Below are 16620 nucleotides of genomic sequence, written 5' to 3'. Positions count from 1 at the left end.
CGATGTGATTAAGCGCTATGATCATAGTTCCTTGAACTATAAAGTTGGAGCAGAAATTAGGCCTCCTGATGATGGGGAATGGTTGGATTTGGATGGAGAAACGTATTGTCGAGCTGTTATAGAATTCTTTGATAACAAAAATGTGAAAGAGTTGGCAACTTTGATTTTGAAAGCTCAGAAGCTACAGTCTTCTACAATTGTGGTAGATAGATCAGGTTGTTGCGGTATTGTTAATGCTTGTGTTGGTATTGAAATATCAGATAAAGAACACAGCACTCTTGATGAAATGAATGCTCTGGGAGGTATTTTGGCCCTGGATGTTCATGTGCCAATATTGAATGCTCTTTGCAAAGAGCATAGAACTGCTGAAGCCACTCAACTGGTTATGGATTTTAGTAACTCGAAGCTTAAGTTGGACATGGTAACATATAATACTCTAATAGAAGCATCTATGTCTAGTCAAGATTTTCAATCGGCTTTTGATGGGGTATTGTGTGACATGATTAAGCTCTATGTCATGATTTATAGTGCTTTCAATGATAATGCTCGGAATTTGCTTCATGATGACACATTTGGGGTAATGGGATCTGTGGCGAGTTCTCTTGTTGATATGTATGTCCACTGTGGAACTTTGCAGAATGCATACAACATATATAATTGTGTTAGAAACAAAAGTCTAATATTTTGGACTACCATGATCAATGCGTATGGGATGCATGGTCATGGCAATGGAGCCATTGACCTATTCGAGACGATGCATGACCAAAAGATTGTTCCTGATCATATTATGTTTTTGGCTCAAGTCTTTGACATTAAGGGTCAAATGGAAACTGATGATGGGCTTGCAAACAATTTGGAGAAGATATGTTTGCTTATTGCAATTGCAATTATTCAATTGCTAATAGTTGCATTTAAATGAAGCTATTGCGTTGTACAAGGGAATGAACACAAGTGCAATTATTCAATTACATTCATTGAATTAGTTGGTCCAGCCTGAGCATGAACACCGTGCGCAAATGGTCTGCTGCAATTTTTCTTGCATTAATCTCAAGTTGCCTACATGTTACTGATCATAAGCAAAAGTTTGGGAATATCGCAAGACTTGTTAAGGTGATGTGTCGTAGCAAAAGCACCATTGTCAAAGGAACCTGTGGGGTTATCTTGGGGTTTTCTTGCCATGATCTTCTTAGCAGGGCTGATGCTGCTGATAATTATAGCACTGAAACAGACTCAGAAAAGATGTCAGAAAGGAACTTGCTTGGTGACATAGGTAAGGCATTATTAGGTATGAGAGTTTGGCATAATTATTTTCCACCTAGCAGATATGATATAGATAAAAGTATAACTGCTAAGTTGTCAAATGAGAACTGTGATAACTCTCTCAAAGATATCGGGGGTATTGCTGGACTTGTTCTTGGTTTGGCGAGTTCTATTGGTGCATTGCACAATGCTGGGGTGCATGATGCTATTTTAAAGATAAAAGATATTGTGATATCATGGGTTCAGCATATGAATATACTAGTTCAAGGCTCATTCCATCATCTTCTTCAATGGGGTATCACATTGTTCATCTTCTACCTTGAGTTATTAATGCTTGTATTATTCTCTGATGAGGCCACGTTTCGAGAAGTTCAGGGGAGGAAGATGGAATTGCATCAAGCAATTCTTAAAATGGAGCAAAGAGGTAGTGCTGATGGTATCCTTCAGGTCCAAGCTGATTGTATACAATATGATCTTGAGGAGCTAATAAAGGCTCTTACTGGACGTTGCAAGAAACATGGGCTAGACATGAAGTTAGCTGCAACAATTGAGCTTCCAATTGGTTGGCAACCTGATATTCAAGACGGAACATCTGTTTGGGATGAAGATTGAACAAGTTGGAAGACATTTCAGGCTTGAGGTCAAGCCTGTTCTTTGAGCGGGTGGAAATGTTGTGACTCTAATCCTTTTACATGGGCTATCATTGTTGTTTGGGCCTATTTGGGCTTTTCTTTACATGAGTCCGCTACTTCTAAATATTTTCTCTACTTAAATAGCTAATATGAATGGTAACGGAGGCATCGAAGAATTGAACCGGTTTTATTTGCCTAGTTTTTCCTCTTTGTTTTCCTTCTTTCTCTTCTGCAACGATGTCAATTCTGGGCTTGGATCCTGGGGATCCTAACAGAATCTTTACCAAATTTGGGCAGCAACGGAAGTTTGAACAGTGAAATGGGTGCTTCTGAGTTTTCAAGGAAGATGGGAAATCAGAGCAGTACTCAAATGGGTACTGACCAATCTTCAAAACCCATGATTTCGTTGCCTCAAGAATCCAATCAGACCAGAAATGAGTCATCTTTTCCTGAGGGTTCTAATGGGGAAAATGGTTTGCCAAGCTATGTGGCATTGAAGTCCATAAGCAATGAGGGATTGTCTGGGTTTGAGTTGATGAATGGTTGTGATTTGTTTAATGGAAGATGGGTGAGAGATGATTCATACCCACTTTATGCTGCTGAGTCATGTCCTTACATTGATGAGTCTTTCAATTGTTTTCTCAATAGTAGGCCTGATAATGGTTATGAAAAGTATAGATGGCAACCCAAAAACTGCAATTCGCTTATAGTTCAAGTTCCAAAGAAGCATAGAATCTCATTTCCTGTTCAACTTCTCTTTGTTATAGTTGGTTTTCATACATGGAAATTTGTTTGTTTTCTGTTAGTCTTGTGAGGATTGATATAACGATGAGCTATTATGCTGTTCAAAATTGGATTTGAATGCTTCAATGTAATGGTATTCTGTTCTGTGGACATTTATTAGCATTTTGTGTTGTATGTTGTAGTTGGTTTTCTTACAAGCAAAGTCACTTGATTGGTTGCAGTTAGTTTTGTGAGGATCAATTAACAATATCTAATTTGCTCGGTTCATATTGAATTTGAATTTTTCACCTTAAAGGGGTTCTGTGCTCTGGACTAATGCATTGTGTTTTATGCTTTATGCATTCGCTAGGTTGTTCTGTTGAGCAGAGCATGTTGGTTCTCATTGGTTTCGGATGGCCTCCTTGTGCAGGATGAATGGAAGGAACATGTTGGGATTATTGAGAGGAAAGCGTCTAATTTTTTGTCTTCTTAGGAATTCAGTGGATGATAAGAGCAGAGTTTTTGAAGCTTCTGGCAGGAGTGAATTTTGTACAGAGGGCGCCTACTATTTTGTATTCAAGGCATGTTGTTCATTATCCATCTCTGTGTTGGAATTTATAGCTGCTAATTACTTCCTTCCTCTTTGTGTTTGGATATTGATAGAACATGTGGAATAAAACAAGAAGACATTTATATAGGATCTCAAAGTGTTATTTAGTTTTGACTCACAGTAAATTAAGGTTTACACAATTGGACTCAATACACAGTATTGACTTGAAATTTTGAATTCAAACAAGTAAAGTTAGCGATATTAAGACATGCTAAGGTTTTTCTTTCTCTTATTTTCCATGTCATGTCAACAGACGAATGAGGCCATGAGGCTGTAAAGTAATTGCTTTGTTGTTTTTGGGCAGATTTATATATGTATCTTTTCTTGAATGGATCAATAGGATAACAATTATTCAGTGGAGTTTGTTCAATCACCATTTCTAGTTCCAGAATCGGAGGTGCTAACCATAAATGGGTCAAAGAAGGAAACACCGCCTGGATATGGTTCAGAGATCCTTGGATAAGTACAGAAGTGCAGATGTTCTTGTCTTCAACACAGGTCACTGGTGGACTCATGAGAAAACTTCCAGAGGGTAAGACCTATGCTTTCTTTCACTCTTTGGTATTGGTTTAAGGAAGCTGGCCAGAAAAACTGCAGTAATATTATAATCTTGCAGGCAGGGTTACTATCAAGAGGGTGCTATATCAACTGAATGTTAAAGAGGCGTATGGAAAAGCTATAACAACATGGGCCAGATGGCTGGATGCTAATATAAATCCTGAAAAAACTATTGTTTTCTTCCGGGGCTATTCACCTAATCACTTTAGGTACATTTATAAATCACATGAAGTATTTTTTAACTTTTAGAACCTCTTGGATGGTTTACAACTATACACCGTCTTCATATTTGCTTTACCATTTCTCAGCGGTGGAAGATGGAATACTGGAGGTCAATGTCATGGTCGGACAGAGCCAATTCAATACGAGGCATACAAAGGAAAATATCCGGCAAAGATGAAAATACTGGACTCAGTAATTAGGGAAATGAAGACTCCAATCTTTTATCTGAATGTTACAAAAATGACTGATTTTCGGCGGGATGCTCATCCATCCATTTACAGAAAGCAGAATTTGACAGAGGAGGAGAGACAGCTGTCTTTGCGATCCCAGGATTGTAGTCATTGGTGCCTCCCTGGTGTTCGTGATACATGGAACGAGCTTCTATATGCTCATCTCCTTAGATATATCCAGCATCGGAGGAGACCATAGGAGAAAGCTAATCATCTGTGAATCTTTTTGTCTACAGTATTCTTTTGTTGTTGTACTGGTCATCACTCATTACACTGCAGAAGATGAAATCCAGCAAAGACATTCTACATTTGGCAAAGGTTGATGTGTACTTGGAGGTAGGCAGGGATTACCAGTAGAAGTTACACCGACAATATTACATTGTAAAGTTAACTTGAAGGACAAGTCTCTTTTTACTATAAGCCGATATTTTTGCTCAGTTTTATTCTTGGTTTTGAAAGTAAAAGTAATTTTCTATAAAATTTTCTTATTAATTATAGGGAAAATGATCATTTACCCAATTTTAGGCTAAAATTGCCCACTTGCTCCACCAACTGTTTTTTAACCCCATTTACCCAAAACACTCTAAGGGATTATTTCCCCTTTACTCAATTAATTCTTTTTTCTTTTTTTTGAGACTTTTTTGCCCTCTCCTTCTTTCTCACTTAGAGAGAGAAGTCACCTTCCACCTTGCTGTGCTCCGGTGACCAGTGACCGGCGCGATCTCCGGCGACCGGTGGCCGGACTCCGGTGAAAGGTGACCGGATTCCGGCGACCAATTACCGGATTCCGAGAACCGGTAACTGAAATCCGGTGACCGATGACTGGAATCCGGAATCCGGCAATTATTGCCCCCCAGTAATCATATTACTACCCCCCAGTAATCATATTACTGCCTCCCAAAAATCATATTATTGCCGTTCAGTGAATTGTATGAACTCCCAAAACCAAAATGAATACACTACAGGCACAATTGATCAATTTATAATCATATTATTGGCTCCCAATAATTATATTAGTGCCTCCCAATAATCATATTATTGCCCCCCAATACAAAGTCCAATGTCTCTACTGCCACCCAATAGACCATCAAAAATGCACCATTTTGTAGGATTCACAGATAATTTGACTTTAATACACTGAAAACAACATGTAACTTATCAAAACACCACACTATAGTGATCCATGTCCCTCGTATCAAAGTCTACTGGGGGCCAATAATGTGTCTACTGCCCCCCAGTAGACCATTAAACAAACCCCACAGTTACATTGCAATCTCAGGATACCGGAAAAAAATTAAAAAAAATCTCATTATACCAAAAAAAAAAACATCTGGGCACCTAGGAATTGATCTGGGCACCCACCGGACTGTGAGCAGTCGTCGGAGCATGTTTCACGTTGGAGCGGAGTCGATTCGGCTTGGGTTCGGAGTCGGATCGGAGTTGGGGGCTGAGTTGTGGCTGTGGGCTTTGGATCTGTGGATCTGTGGTTTGGTTGTTGGTGACGCCGGAGGTGGATCGATCGAGGTTGGCCTGAAGCTGAAAGTGGGGTGCCGGAACAGCCATGGCAGTAAGAGAGAGAGAGAGAGAGTCTGGTTCGATGACGGCGTCGTTTTCAGTAGGTTTCAGCTCTGGACTCGAACTCGGAATCGAAACCGGTCGAGGACGACGCTGGAGGAGGAAAGTGAGCGGCGGTCATCACTTTCAACACGCCGAGAGAATCGGAGACGGAAGACGACGGCGACCGGTCCTCGTTGCGGCAATCGAAGCCGGTGGGATCGCCGGTTGCTTGGGCCTTGCCGATAAAGGTAGCAAGTAAGAGAGGGATTTGCAGCAGGTGATCTGCAGACATGAAGAGAGATAGATAGAGAGAGAGAGAGAGAGAGAGAGAGAGAGAGAGAGAGAGAGAGAGAGAGAGAGAGAGAGAGAGAGCAAAGCCGGAGGTGGGGCGCGGCAGAGAGAGAGAGTCTGAGAGAAAGTCTGAGAGGATAGAGTTTAATAGGGGGCAAAACTGTACTTGGGCCTCGCCGATAAAGGTAGCAAGTAAGAGAGGGATTTGCAGCAGGTGATCTGCAGACATGAAGAGAGAGAGAGAGAGAGAGAGAGAGAGAGAGAGAGAGAGAGAGAGCAAAGCCGGAGGTGGGGCGCGGCAGAGAGAGAGAGTGTGAGAGAGAGTCTGAGAGGATAGAGTTTAATAGGGGGCAAAACTGTCACTATAGGTTAGATTGGGTAAATGAGGTCAAAAAACTCTTGGTGGAGTAAGTGGACAATTTTTGGGCTAAAATGGGGTAAGTGGTCACGACCCCTTAATTATATTATTGATGTTTCCACAAGAATTGCACCATTGATCGGGATTGATACTGTATCTCTTTTTTTTTTTTTTTTTTTTTTTTTGAGAAATGAAAGTTTATTCACATGAGAAACAAATACAAGATATATGTACGGGATTGTTTTGATGACAATCCAAAACTTAATATGAAAGCCAGGAAACAAAAGCACTCACTATTAACTAGCTGTGCTAGCTGCCTGTAAATTTCACGGAAAAACATACTTATAACTATAAATCGAAATAAGTGGAAAAAGGTTTTCACTTCTCCTCACACCTAAGTTCAGGTGGTCTCATTAAAACATTGTTTAGATAAAACCCAATGGGAAAAAATCTAAACAGAGGAAAGAGTACCACCTACTAATTGTAACAAAGAGCTCTCTGAACCATCAATCTTGAATTTGCAATCCCCTTATTATGAACTGACGAGTCGGGTACCAATAGTAGAATGCAGATGATCAACTGCTGACCTAACGTCCATGTTTTCTATTCTTGAAATAAGAATAGAAGGTATTATCCAAGTGAATTATGCCCAATAAAAGATGGAGAAGAATTAGGAGAGATACTCGTAGACTCCAAAACTGCCACGTTTGAAATTGAAAACTGGTGTTATCTAAAACTCCAGTATTTCAACCGTCTTCAACTGCTGGCAAGACATGTCCATCCTATCCACTGCGACCAATAACCGTCACCTTATCTGATCGCTGACACTTAACCACCTGAGAAGCCATATCCCACATATCTCAGCGTCTACCTGATGAAAGTATCTTCCAGTGCCAGATGGATCATGTTTTGCAAAGAATATCCATGAAAAGATGACGTGCCATTGCCATAAGAAAACAAACAGAAGAGACAGTTAATAAAGATTCATGTAAACAACGAGAATACTACCCATACTAATCATTGAATACAACAGTAAAAACCTGTGAAGAGCCAAACTGTAATCAAATAGCAAAATACCAGTCTATTGAAAATAGACAACTCTAACCCACGACCAAAGCGTGGGAGAGAACACCAGCCAACCACCAACATTTGAAAGGAGGAGGACATTACCGGAATAAGACAATGGATAAATGTATGATTAGAATCTACAAATCTGAAGAGTTCTCGCTATACTGTGCTAGAACACCAAGTTGTAGCGAACCAAAACCATATAGACCACAACAAACAATCACATGAAACAAAACTGTCTAGTGAGACTAGACACTATCTCCCAGGATCAAACGATCTAGCAGGAGAGAACTTAGGGGAGGGGGAAAACATCACCATGAAGACATGGAGGGAGGGAGGGAGAAAACATTACCATGAAGACATGGAGAGAGAGAGAGAGAGAGAGAGAGAGAGAGAGAGAGAGTGGTAGTTGCCATTTGGATCAACCAAGCGGTGTATGTCACCGAGAATACTAAAAATCTCCTTTTGAACTTTCAATGACAAATACTACTCGAAATTTTTAGGAATATTTGCCAATTTCGGAAGTTCGCCATTCCACGTTAAAAATATTTGCCAATTTCGGAAGTTATCCTTTTGATACTGTATCTCTACTTGTTCCTTTCTTATTTTTCATGTCAGTAAAAATTTTAATGGGTGGTTCTAGTTGGACCTCTAAATTTTACATTTGGATTTCTTCTACTTATTAAACCTCCACTTCACTTTTTTGAATACTTAAAAAGTTAAGTACACATCCTTAATTTTACTAAAACACCCTTGAACAATTAGATTAGTATCTTCAACAATTTTTTGTTGTTGTTCTTTTTTTTTAATTATTTTTTTATCAATTCAACAGCGAAGAATTTTGTAAGGGAGCTGCTTACATTTTTTGTGTACTTTCATCCCAATTGCTGAACAAAAAGTTAATTTTTGAAAGGCCCGAACAAGTAGACAATTATAAAGATTTTTTTATTAATCTAAATCTTTTTTTTTTTGTTGCAATATGAATGGTTGTGAAAAAGACTTTGGTCTTAATTATATAATCTATTGATTAAATCTAATTAAAAGTAGTTCACATTAGATTTTAATTAGTAATAACTACACCAACATATTTAATGAATTTAGTTTAACGAAATTCCAAATCAGATTGTTTTGAATTTACTTTTGTTGTAGTATTAATTATTTATACTTAATTATTTTAGGTAACTTATATTTATGGTGGAGATAAGAAGAGTATTTGTTTTTTTTTTTTCTCTGTTTGTCCTTATTTGTCTTTTCTTTTCATATAAGTTAACAAAATCTAACGCGCCCCACGCGCAGAGAAAAAAGAGAGGCTTTGTGCCATCTCTCCCGGCCGAACGCTGCAGGCACTCCCGCCGTCGCGTTCCAGTCCGGGAAAGGATGATGATCTGGGTTGGCAGCGGGGTTCTTTGACAGAGGCTTGGTATAGGGAGCATGGTGGCTTGATCTTGAATTCTGCATATTGATTTCGATCTGTTCTTCTCAGATCTTGGGCGAGAGAAGATGAGGTGCAGCGCGGGTGTGGCTTCCTGATGGCGCCTGTTGTCGAGGATGGAGGTTGCACAGGATTTGGGTTGGTGGCAGGTGGTGGAGACCAGTTGTGTTGCAGGGTTTTGTTTTCGATCTGGTTTGTGGATCTATGGTTCGATCCAATCGGATCGCAGCGCAAATCTATTAGAGACTGCGGTTTCTGATCTTGCAGCTGGAGATCCCTTGATGGTGGGTTGGAGGAGGGTGACTGTGGGTGTCCTGGATCTGGTTTTGATCTTCATGGATTGGGGGTGTCGTGTTTTGGGTTGGGATGGTGGGGATTGCTATCTGTTGGTTCTCTGTCAGCGAAGTTGGTTCGACGACGGCGTGGTGGTGAATAGAGACTATGTGGTGACGGCAAGGCGCGCTGCCAGCAAGGTTGGTAGGCTGCATCGCTGGGGCCTCGAAGGGAGTGGTGGTGGGTCGGGCTTTTGTTTTAGGGCCTTTTTTAGTCTGGTGTATTTGGTGTTTACTCTTCTTTCATTGTCTTTAGTTTTGGATATGTTTGTCAGATCTCAAATAAGTCCTTTCTCTCTTGTGTTAAGGTTGTCGTCATGGTTTTCGATAGGTTTGGTTTATAGTATTAGCTAGTGCTCTATTTGTGTTTGGTATTAGCTGTTGGGTCAAGTGTACTGCAAGTTGTGACAAAGACAATCTTCTTTATGGCCCTCTAGAGGGTCGTTCCTATTATGGAGTTGGGTCAGCAGCGATGGCGAAAATGTCTAGCCGTGGCATAGACAATCATCCTTGGCCTTCTAGTGGGTCGTTCCTATCTGGTTTCGGGTCAGAGGCGATGACAATTTGGAGCATCAGTGGATTAACGGTGTTGACATTGGGGTGGTGACGATGTTGGTTTACTTTAGCCCCATGTCCAGCGGTCCAACAATTCACTTTGGTCGGGTTCGAAGTCACAACGTGTTGGCTTGGTCGATCAAAGGCAGGTCAGGCGGACTCTGGGTGGCGAGTTAGTGTTGACAAAGTTGAGTGTTAAGGATTCACTGCTCCTGTGCATGTTGTCTTTGCCATTTAGTTGTTGTGCAAGCTTTCTATTTAGTCGAAGCCCCTTTGGCTCCTTCAGTCAGTCATTATAGAGTTCCAATGTGAAGTCTAGTGGCCATTTCTGTGTAAGAGATGTTGCCCAAAATCATTGTAACCAGTTCATTATTAATGAAGCTTCTTATTGATAAAAAAAAAATTAATAATAAAAAACTGGAAAAAATATTACAACTTGCATTGCAGGAAAGAATAATTTACCCAGTAATCATGCTAATCGATCCTCATAATTTAATGGAGCTTTGGACCTTTTCAATTCTTCTAGTACGTCAACCCTCCAATTCTTTTTTATTTAATACGCCTTCAACTGATCGATGTTTATTAAACTAGACTACACCTTTCAAGTCGTCTAGCGATGCAAGTAGAAGGAAACTGCTCGATGAGTTCCAATGGAATTACTGAATAATTCCTCTCGAGTTCCATATTTTTTAAGTACTACTGGATGAATTTAAACATTGATCAAGCTGCTCGTAAGATTGCAAGTTTTTTAGCCTGCAAAAATTGGACATTTCCGGTGATTCGAGGTTGGACCTCTTTGGATCATGATGGTTATTTCAAATGACCTAATTGTGCGCGAATTAACTATCGCTCAATCTATGAATGAAGTTGAAGTTGCATCTTAACGTGACATGTAGTCTATTTTATTGTTATCAATAAATGACTATACTTCAACTTAGAAAAAGAATTGTATCATTGATCAACAATTCAAATATTTAAATGTCTAATTAGCTGATGAATTACGTACAACTTACACGTCGATAGTAGGTAGCAGGAAAATGCTTCGAATATGTGGTGCCAATTGCCAAACAAGAGGCCTGTTATATATATGAAAGAACCCTTTGACATGATCAATACCATACCCAACTCTTTCAAAACGCAGTAATATGACCACGCAATTTGGGGCCTCTTCCTCTTCCTCTTCCTCTTTTTCCACTACCCAATCATGGACACATGATGTTTTTCTGAGTTTTAGAGGTGAGGATACACGTAACAACTTCATAGGCCATTTGCACAATAATCTAGTTCAAAAAGGAATTAAACCCTTCAGAGATGATGATGGGCTCAAAAGAGGAGAAGATATATCACCCGCTCTTCTTAGAGCAATTGAAGAGTCAAAAATTTCTGTTATTGTGTTCTCTGAAAACTATGCTTCCTCGAAGTGGTGTTTGGAAGAACTGGCGAAGATTATTCAATGCAAAGAATCAAAGCAACAAATGGTATACCCTGTTTTTTACAAGGTAGATCCATCGGATGTTCGAAACCAACGCGGTAGTTTTGGTCAAGCACTTGCTCACCATGATAACTGGGAGAAGGTGGTGAGATGGAAGAAGGCTCTTACAAAAGCAGGAAATTTGTCAGGGTGGCATCTAGCAGACGGAGGGTATATTCTTCTTCTTCTTCTTCCTAATTTTTTATCTATTAGCAAAGCCCTCTAGACTTTTTTTTTTGACTTTGTCAAAGGAAACTTCCTATAGTTCCTAAGCCCAAGATAAACCCATCTTTTTTTTACTTTGTCAAGGGGAGCCAAAAGCTTCATAGGCCCAAGATAAACCCGTTCAACGCATGTTGCTCTAACTATACATTGCAGCATAGTGTCTGGCCACTTTGATAGCTTCGGAGTTTGAGCCTAGGTTGGAGTGCATACACAGCTAGACAAGAACCACTAGGCCACTTGCAGTGGTTAAGAAAACCCTCCAGACTTAGTTATGATACATAATTATATACTTTACACTGCGAATTGCTAGTTTTATTTTTTTAGACGAATAAAAACCATAAAAATAGAAGAAGAAGAAATATATATAAGTAGGTGCATGTTTAATTTCTATTAAAATTTAGCATGTTTTTTTTTTCAATTTCAATAGCCAAGTCACTGTCGTCAATTGTTTTTATGTTTATTCTGTTTGTTTTCCTTTTTTCCTTGGTTTATACCTTTTGTTTTATGAAAACTCGATTACGTTGCTTTTTACTTGGTATATACTTGGGATATTTATGTTTTGTAATTTTTTGCAATTGACAGGCATGAATCTGATTTTATTCTTAAAATTGTTGAAGAGATTTCGCAGCAAGTATTAAATCGTTCATTTTTAAATGTGGACAAGTACTTGGTTGGAATAGAATCTCGTGTAGAAGATGTGTATAAACTTTTAAGTATTGGAGAAAATGATGTACAAATGGTAGGGATATGGGGCATTGGTGGATTAGGTAAGACAACAATTGCTAAAGCTGTATATAATTTGATTGCCCATAAATTTGAAGGTAGCTGCTTTATGGAAAATGTTAGAGAAAGATCAAGCATGTATGGAGGCTTAGTCATATTACAAAAGTTCCTTCTTTCTAACACTCTAGGATTGAAAGAATTGAACGTAAGTAGTGTTGATGAAGGAGTGACTGTGATCAAAGAAAGGTTGAGCCATAAAAGGGTCCTCTTAATTCTTGATGATGTGAGTGCTTTGGATCAGTTAAACTATTTGGTTGGAAAACCTGCTTGGTTTGGTTCTGGTAGTAGAATAATTATAACTACAAGAGATAAACACTGGCTCACGGTTTATGATGTTAATCAAATATACGAGGTAGAGAAGTTAAGTCATCATGAAGCTTTAGAGTTTTTCATTTTTAATGCCTTCAAAGAAAATAGACTTCTGCCCGAATTTAGTGAACTCATAAATAAGGTGATACTTTATGCTCAAGGGCTTCCATTGGTTTTGCAAGTTTTAGGTTCATATCTACGTGGTAGAAGTATAAAGATGTGGGAGGACGTATTAGACTATTGCAAAAGAAATCCTAAGCTTCAAGAATTTCTCAAAATAAGCTATGATTCACTGGAACCTTTGGTAAAAGAAGTCTTCCTTCATATTGCATGTTTCTTTAAAGGTAAAGAATATAGCTATGTGATGGATATACTAGAAGGTTGTGACCTCCCTAAATATGGTATTGAAGTACTTAAAGAAAAAGCCCTCATAAGGATTACTGAATCAAATGAGATATGGATGCATGACCTACTGGAAGAAATGGGCAAAGAGATAGTTTGTCAAGAGTCCCAAGAGCCTGGTGAGCGTAGCAGATTATGGCTTTATGAGGATGTATATCATGTTTTTGCTCAAAACACTGTAAGCAATGTATATATATTCAATTAATGATGACATAAAATCATGAAGATAATTAGAATTTAAAAGAATTGACACTCCTATTGCTTTTCCACTGCAGGGAACAAATAAAATTAAAGGAATCATGGTTAAGGGTGGTTTGCAAAAACAGATATGCTTGAGTATTGATAGCTTCTCAAAGTTGAAAAATCTTCAAATTTTCATAATCTCGAGTGATATATTTGTTGGAGATTATGTGGAGTATCTCTCAAACGAATTGAGGATCCTTGATTGGACATGGTCTCCACTATCATCTTTTCCATCTAGCTTTTATCCTAAGAAACTTGTTCTGCTGAAGATGCACAAGAGCCGAACAATACCATTTGGGAAGGCACGGAAGGTATCTTAAAGAGTTCAGTTTTTGGATTTCTACTGTGAAATTTGTTCAAAGCTTTTTCACCATTTCTTCTTACATTTTGAAGATGCTTTTTGGACTCGAGATGCCCTGGAGTTCCAACTCACCATTGGGAAATGGACTAAAGGTATTTTAAATTTTTATCCAGTACTGATAGTTATTTGAGAGTTCAGTTCTTAGAGTTTTTTTTTTTTTTTTTGGAGAAACAACTCTTGAAGTTATGCCTTGCAAAATCTTCAAAAGAAAATTTTCATTTTATTAATTTTGTCACACAGATTATGCAACATATGACATCTATCGATGTTTCATATAGTTCGGCTCTAACAAGGATTCATGACTTCTCTATATTCCCAAACTTAGTGAAGTTGGATCTAACGGACTGTGTAAATTTAGTTGAAGTAGATCCTTCAGTTGGATTTCTTAAGCATCTTGTTTCTTTGAGGCTTTGTGGGTGCCGAGGACTTCGGAAATTTGAAATTGCTGGAGAGATGAAATCCTTAAAATACCTGGATTTAGGGTGGACTGGCATCAAAGAGTTATCTATATCAATTGGATGCCTCCCTAATCTTGAAAGTTTAACTTTAACAGGATGCTCTGCATTGAGCAGAGTTTCAAAATTGTCAAACATTTTGGAAGGCAAAGAGTCAAAAATGACTCCTCGGATGAACTTGTCTCATTGCTATCTGCTGTGCTTCTATCTGCCTCGTCAGTTTGCAAAGTTGAAGAAAATGAATATACCGGAGGATATTTCAGAGGTAACGGCTCTAATGTCTATATTTCTCTCATGCTGGCAATCTGAATTCCATGTTGAGTTTCCCGGAAGTGAAATTCCGGAGTGGTTTACCTGCCGCAAGGTTTTTGAGAGGTTTCCCTGGCCTAAAGGTGTTGACAACAAAGGACTTCAAGTATACGACTTGAGAATTGAATTTCCTCGAAACTTCAAGTGGGAGAACAAGGGAGGATTGGCTTTCTGTGCTCAAGGTGGTGTTTTCATGTTTGGAGGTTCGGTTTTCAGGTTCTTCGCAATCTACATTAACGGTGTGTGTATCATTGAAGAATCCGAACCGTTGAAAGACCCTTGGTGGGGGTTATCGCCTGATCATGTGTGGATGTACTATGCTCCGTTTGATACAATAATTAAACGGCTCAGTGAGACCGGCTTACCACCACCTTCCACTTCCATTTGTGAGGTTAATTTTGAATTTGAATATCAAACCATCAAAACTATCGCTGTTCCGGCCGAACACAGTCACCTGAAGGGAAGCTGCGGGATCCACCTAGTAATGCCAGAGGTTGAAGATGAAGGCGGATTTGGCAAGACCAGGTATGTTCTCGACATTCCACCAAGAAATTTCTACTATACATGCACATGATCATTCGACGGTGTGTGAACAGTAGAAAGGCTATATATAGCAAAAGTTCCGTTGTGTAAATTGTCCACCAAATTAAATCCTGCATGATCAAGGGAGGACTGTTACGTACTCTGGGCCTATTGCAAGACCAGGTATGTTCCTGCCATGCATTTTACAATCGTCTGCACGTCTATTGATTTTATTTTTTTCTTTCTGTTGAGTTGTGTTACCTGATTAGTGAATTGGCATTGACAGTGGACATTTGAAGGTTGGACGACATGATGCATGGGTTTGAACTTGCTTGTGAAGCTGCTGCCTTTGAACGACTTCTTGTGAATTAAGACTCCAATCTTCTGAATAAAATTCACAGGAAGGACCGAGTTCTGGATGGATCGATGCTCTTCATTCAATTTAACAGAGGAGGACGTTTTAGTCTTTGAGATACTACGATTGCGGTTAGTGCTCCCTGTTTTTCTGCAGTGTTCCTTTCTTGTTGTATTGGTGATCACACAACCTAATGTAGTGTTCTTTTGTTGTTGCACTGGTGATCAAACAACAATTTTTTTTTTTTTGAAGAACAGTTCTTTTAGCTTCCTTTTTCTTTAAAACAGAAATCTACGTGTTTGTGAGTCTCATTTCAATCTTCATTATTCTTTTTCAGGTTTCGCATCATACATGTGACTTGGACTTAGTTCATTGATGGTTGAAGCTAGCTGCGCTGGAAGGGCTGTATTGGCGATTTGCCGTTGTTCCATCCCTTCTCCATGAGGGGCCTCCAGACTGCAACCATAAGTTAGTTATCGAGTTGCACAAGTTAATGGCTTTCAACATTTTGCTTCATTCCCTGTGTACATGCATATTTTGTGGTATAAGCTACAAACTTGCAATCCCTTTTGATGAAAATGTTTTCAATATTAAATCCTTTCTTTTTTTCTTGAGAAGGAGGAATATTAAATCCTTTCTTTGTAGAGAGTAAAAACATTTCAATTGAAAACAAAACGAAATACAAATTCCTCATAAAAAATGATGAGTAGTACTAGTAACTTGGTAACACACCCGGCCCTTCTGGCTTTTCTTTGGTGAATGAGTGATATACCAATAATGCAGAGTCACCCAATGGCTCTGAAGTATTGACATTACAAATGCTGGTCAATCTCCGACTATGATTTTGGGCTTTGGACCCTGGTTTAATCTTCCTCTCTTGGGCCAGTTCAATTGCTACAGGCCCGATTATACATCATATTTTTACTATAGATTAAATAGCAAATTACCAATAACTACAATCTCAGCCCATTTATTACCAATAGCAGGCCTGTTTTTTGCCAATTCCCTTGCGGTACTGTAGCTGAACCTTGGGCAAGGTTCAAGCCCATGCGGCCATTTTCCTGCCATTTTTTTAACTGTTCTGTTAATGAGAAAATTACCAAAGTAACCTCAACTGACTTCTAAATAGATAGAAGGCTTCAGACCACAAGGCTATCGTGATTTTCAAAACTGGTTCAACCTCTGCGTCATTGAAGCCGCAAGAGCACATCGGAGCTCTGATTCTAGTGGAGGTCTGACCCTCAGTAGCATACTGACCCCTAGTAGTATACTGACCCTCAGTAGAATACCGACCCCCAGTAGTATATTGACCCCCAGTAGGCTTGTGAACTAAACGAAAAAAAAAAAAAAATGAATA

At 39.1% G+C, this 16620-nt stretch overlaps 2 protein-coding genes across 3 annotated transcripts; both read left to right on the top strand.

Moving 5' to 3' along the window:
* Positions 1-2326: 2326 nt before the first annotated feature.
* On the top strand, positions 2327-4678 carry LOC112168083 (protein trichome birefringence-like 1). The gene is given in 7 exon segments (XM_040506104.1): positions 2327-2460; positions 3046-3196; positions 3566-3654; positions 3656-3757; positions 3842-3868; positions 3870-3992; positions 4092-4678. Coding segments are annotated over 7 exon segments (864 nt in total). The 5' UTR covers positions 2327-2431; the 3' UTR covers positions 4435-4678.
* A 6262-nt stretch (positions 4679-10940) lies between these two features.
* On the top strand, positions 10941-15947 carry LOC112201620 (disease resistance protein RPV1-like). 2 transcript variants are annotated; one of them, XM_040505564.1, is made up of 7 exons: positions 10941-11470; positions 12107-13196; positions 13294-13572; positions 13655-13714; positions 13863-14911; positions 15208-15394; positions 15601-15947. In XM_040505564.1, exons 1-6 carry the CDS (start codon positions 10974-10976, stop codon positions 15278-15280), a joined length of 3048 nt encoding a protein of 1015 aa, XP_040361498.1. In that variant the 5' UTR covers positions 10941-10973; the 3' UTR covers positions 15281-15394; positions 15601-15947. The 2 variants fall into 2 exon arrangements, with proteins under 2 accessions (XP_040361498.1, XP_024198289.1); XM_024342521.2 differs by lacking the exon at positions 15601-15947 and having other exon boundaries at positions 13863-15091; positions 15195-15349.
* Positions 15948-16620: the final 673 nt, after the last annotated feature.

This window comes from Rosa chinensis, chromosome 5 (assembly GCF_002994745.2).
Source record: "Rosa chinensis cultivar Old Blush chromosome 5, RchiOBHm-V2, whole genome shotgun sequence".
NCBI lineage: Eukaryota > Viridiplantae > Streptophyta > Magnoliopsida > Rosales > Rosaceae > Rosa > Rosa chinensis.
Note: the sequence above shows the minus strand (reverse complement) of the source record. Positions and strands in the feature narration are given on the sequence as shown.

Excerpts from the sequence above, each read along its gene's own strand:
- LOC112201620 (XM_040505564.1), top strand. The coding sequence starts at position 10,974 with ATGACCACGCAATTTGGGGCCTCTTCCTCTTCCTCTTCCTCTTTTTCC. Across the intron at positions 13,715-13,862 it reads CATTGGGAAATGGACTAAAG|ATTATGCAACATATGACATC; the intron begins GTATTTTAAATT and ends TTTGTCACACAG. Across the intron at positions 14,912-15,207 it reads GGCGGATTTGGCAAGACCAG|GTTGGACGACATGATGCATG; the intron begins GTATGTTCTCGA and ends GGACATTTGAAG.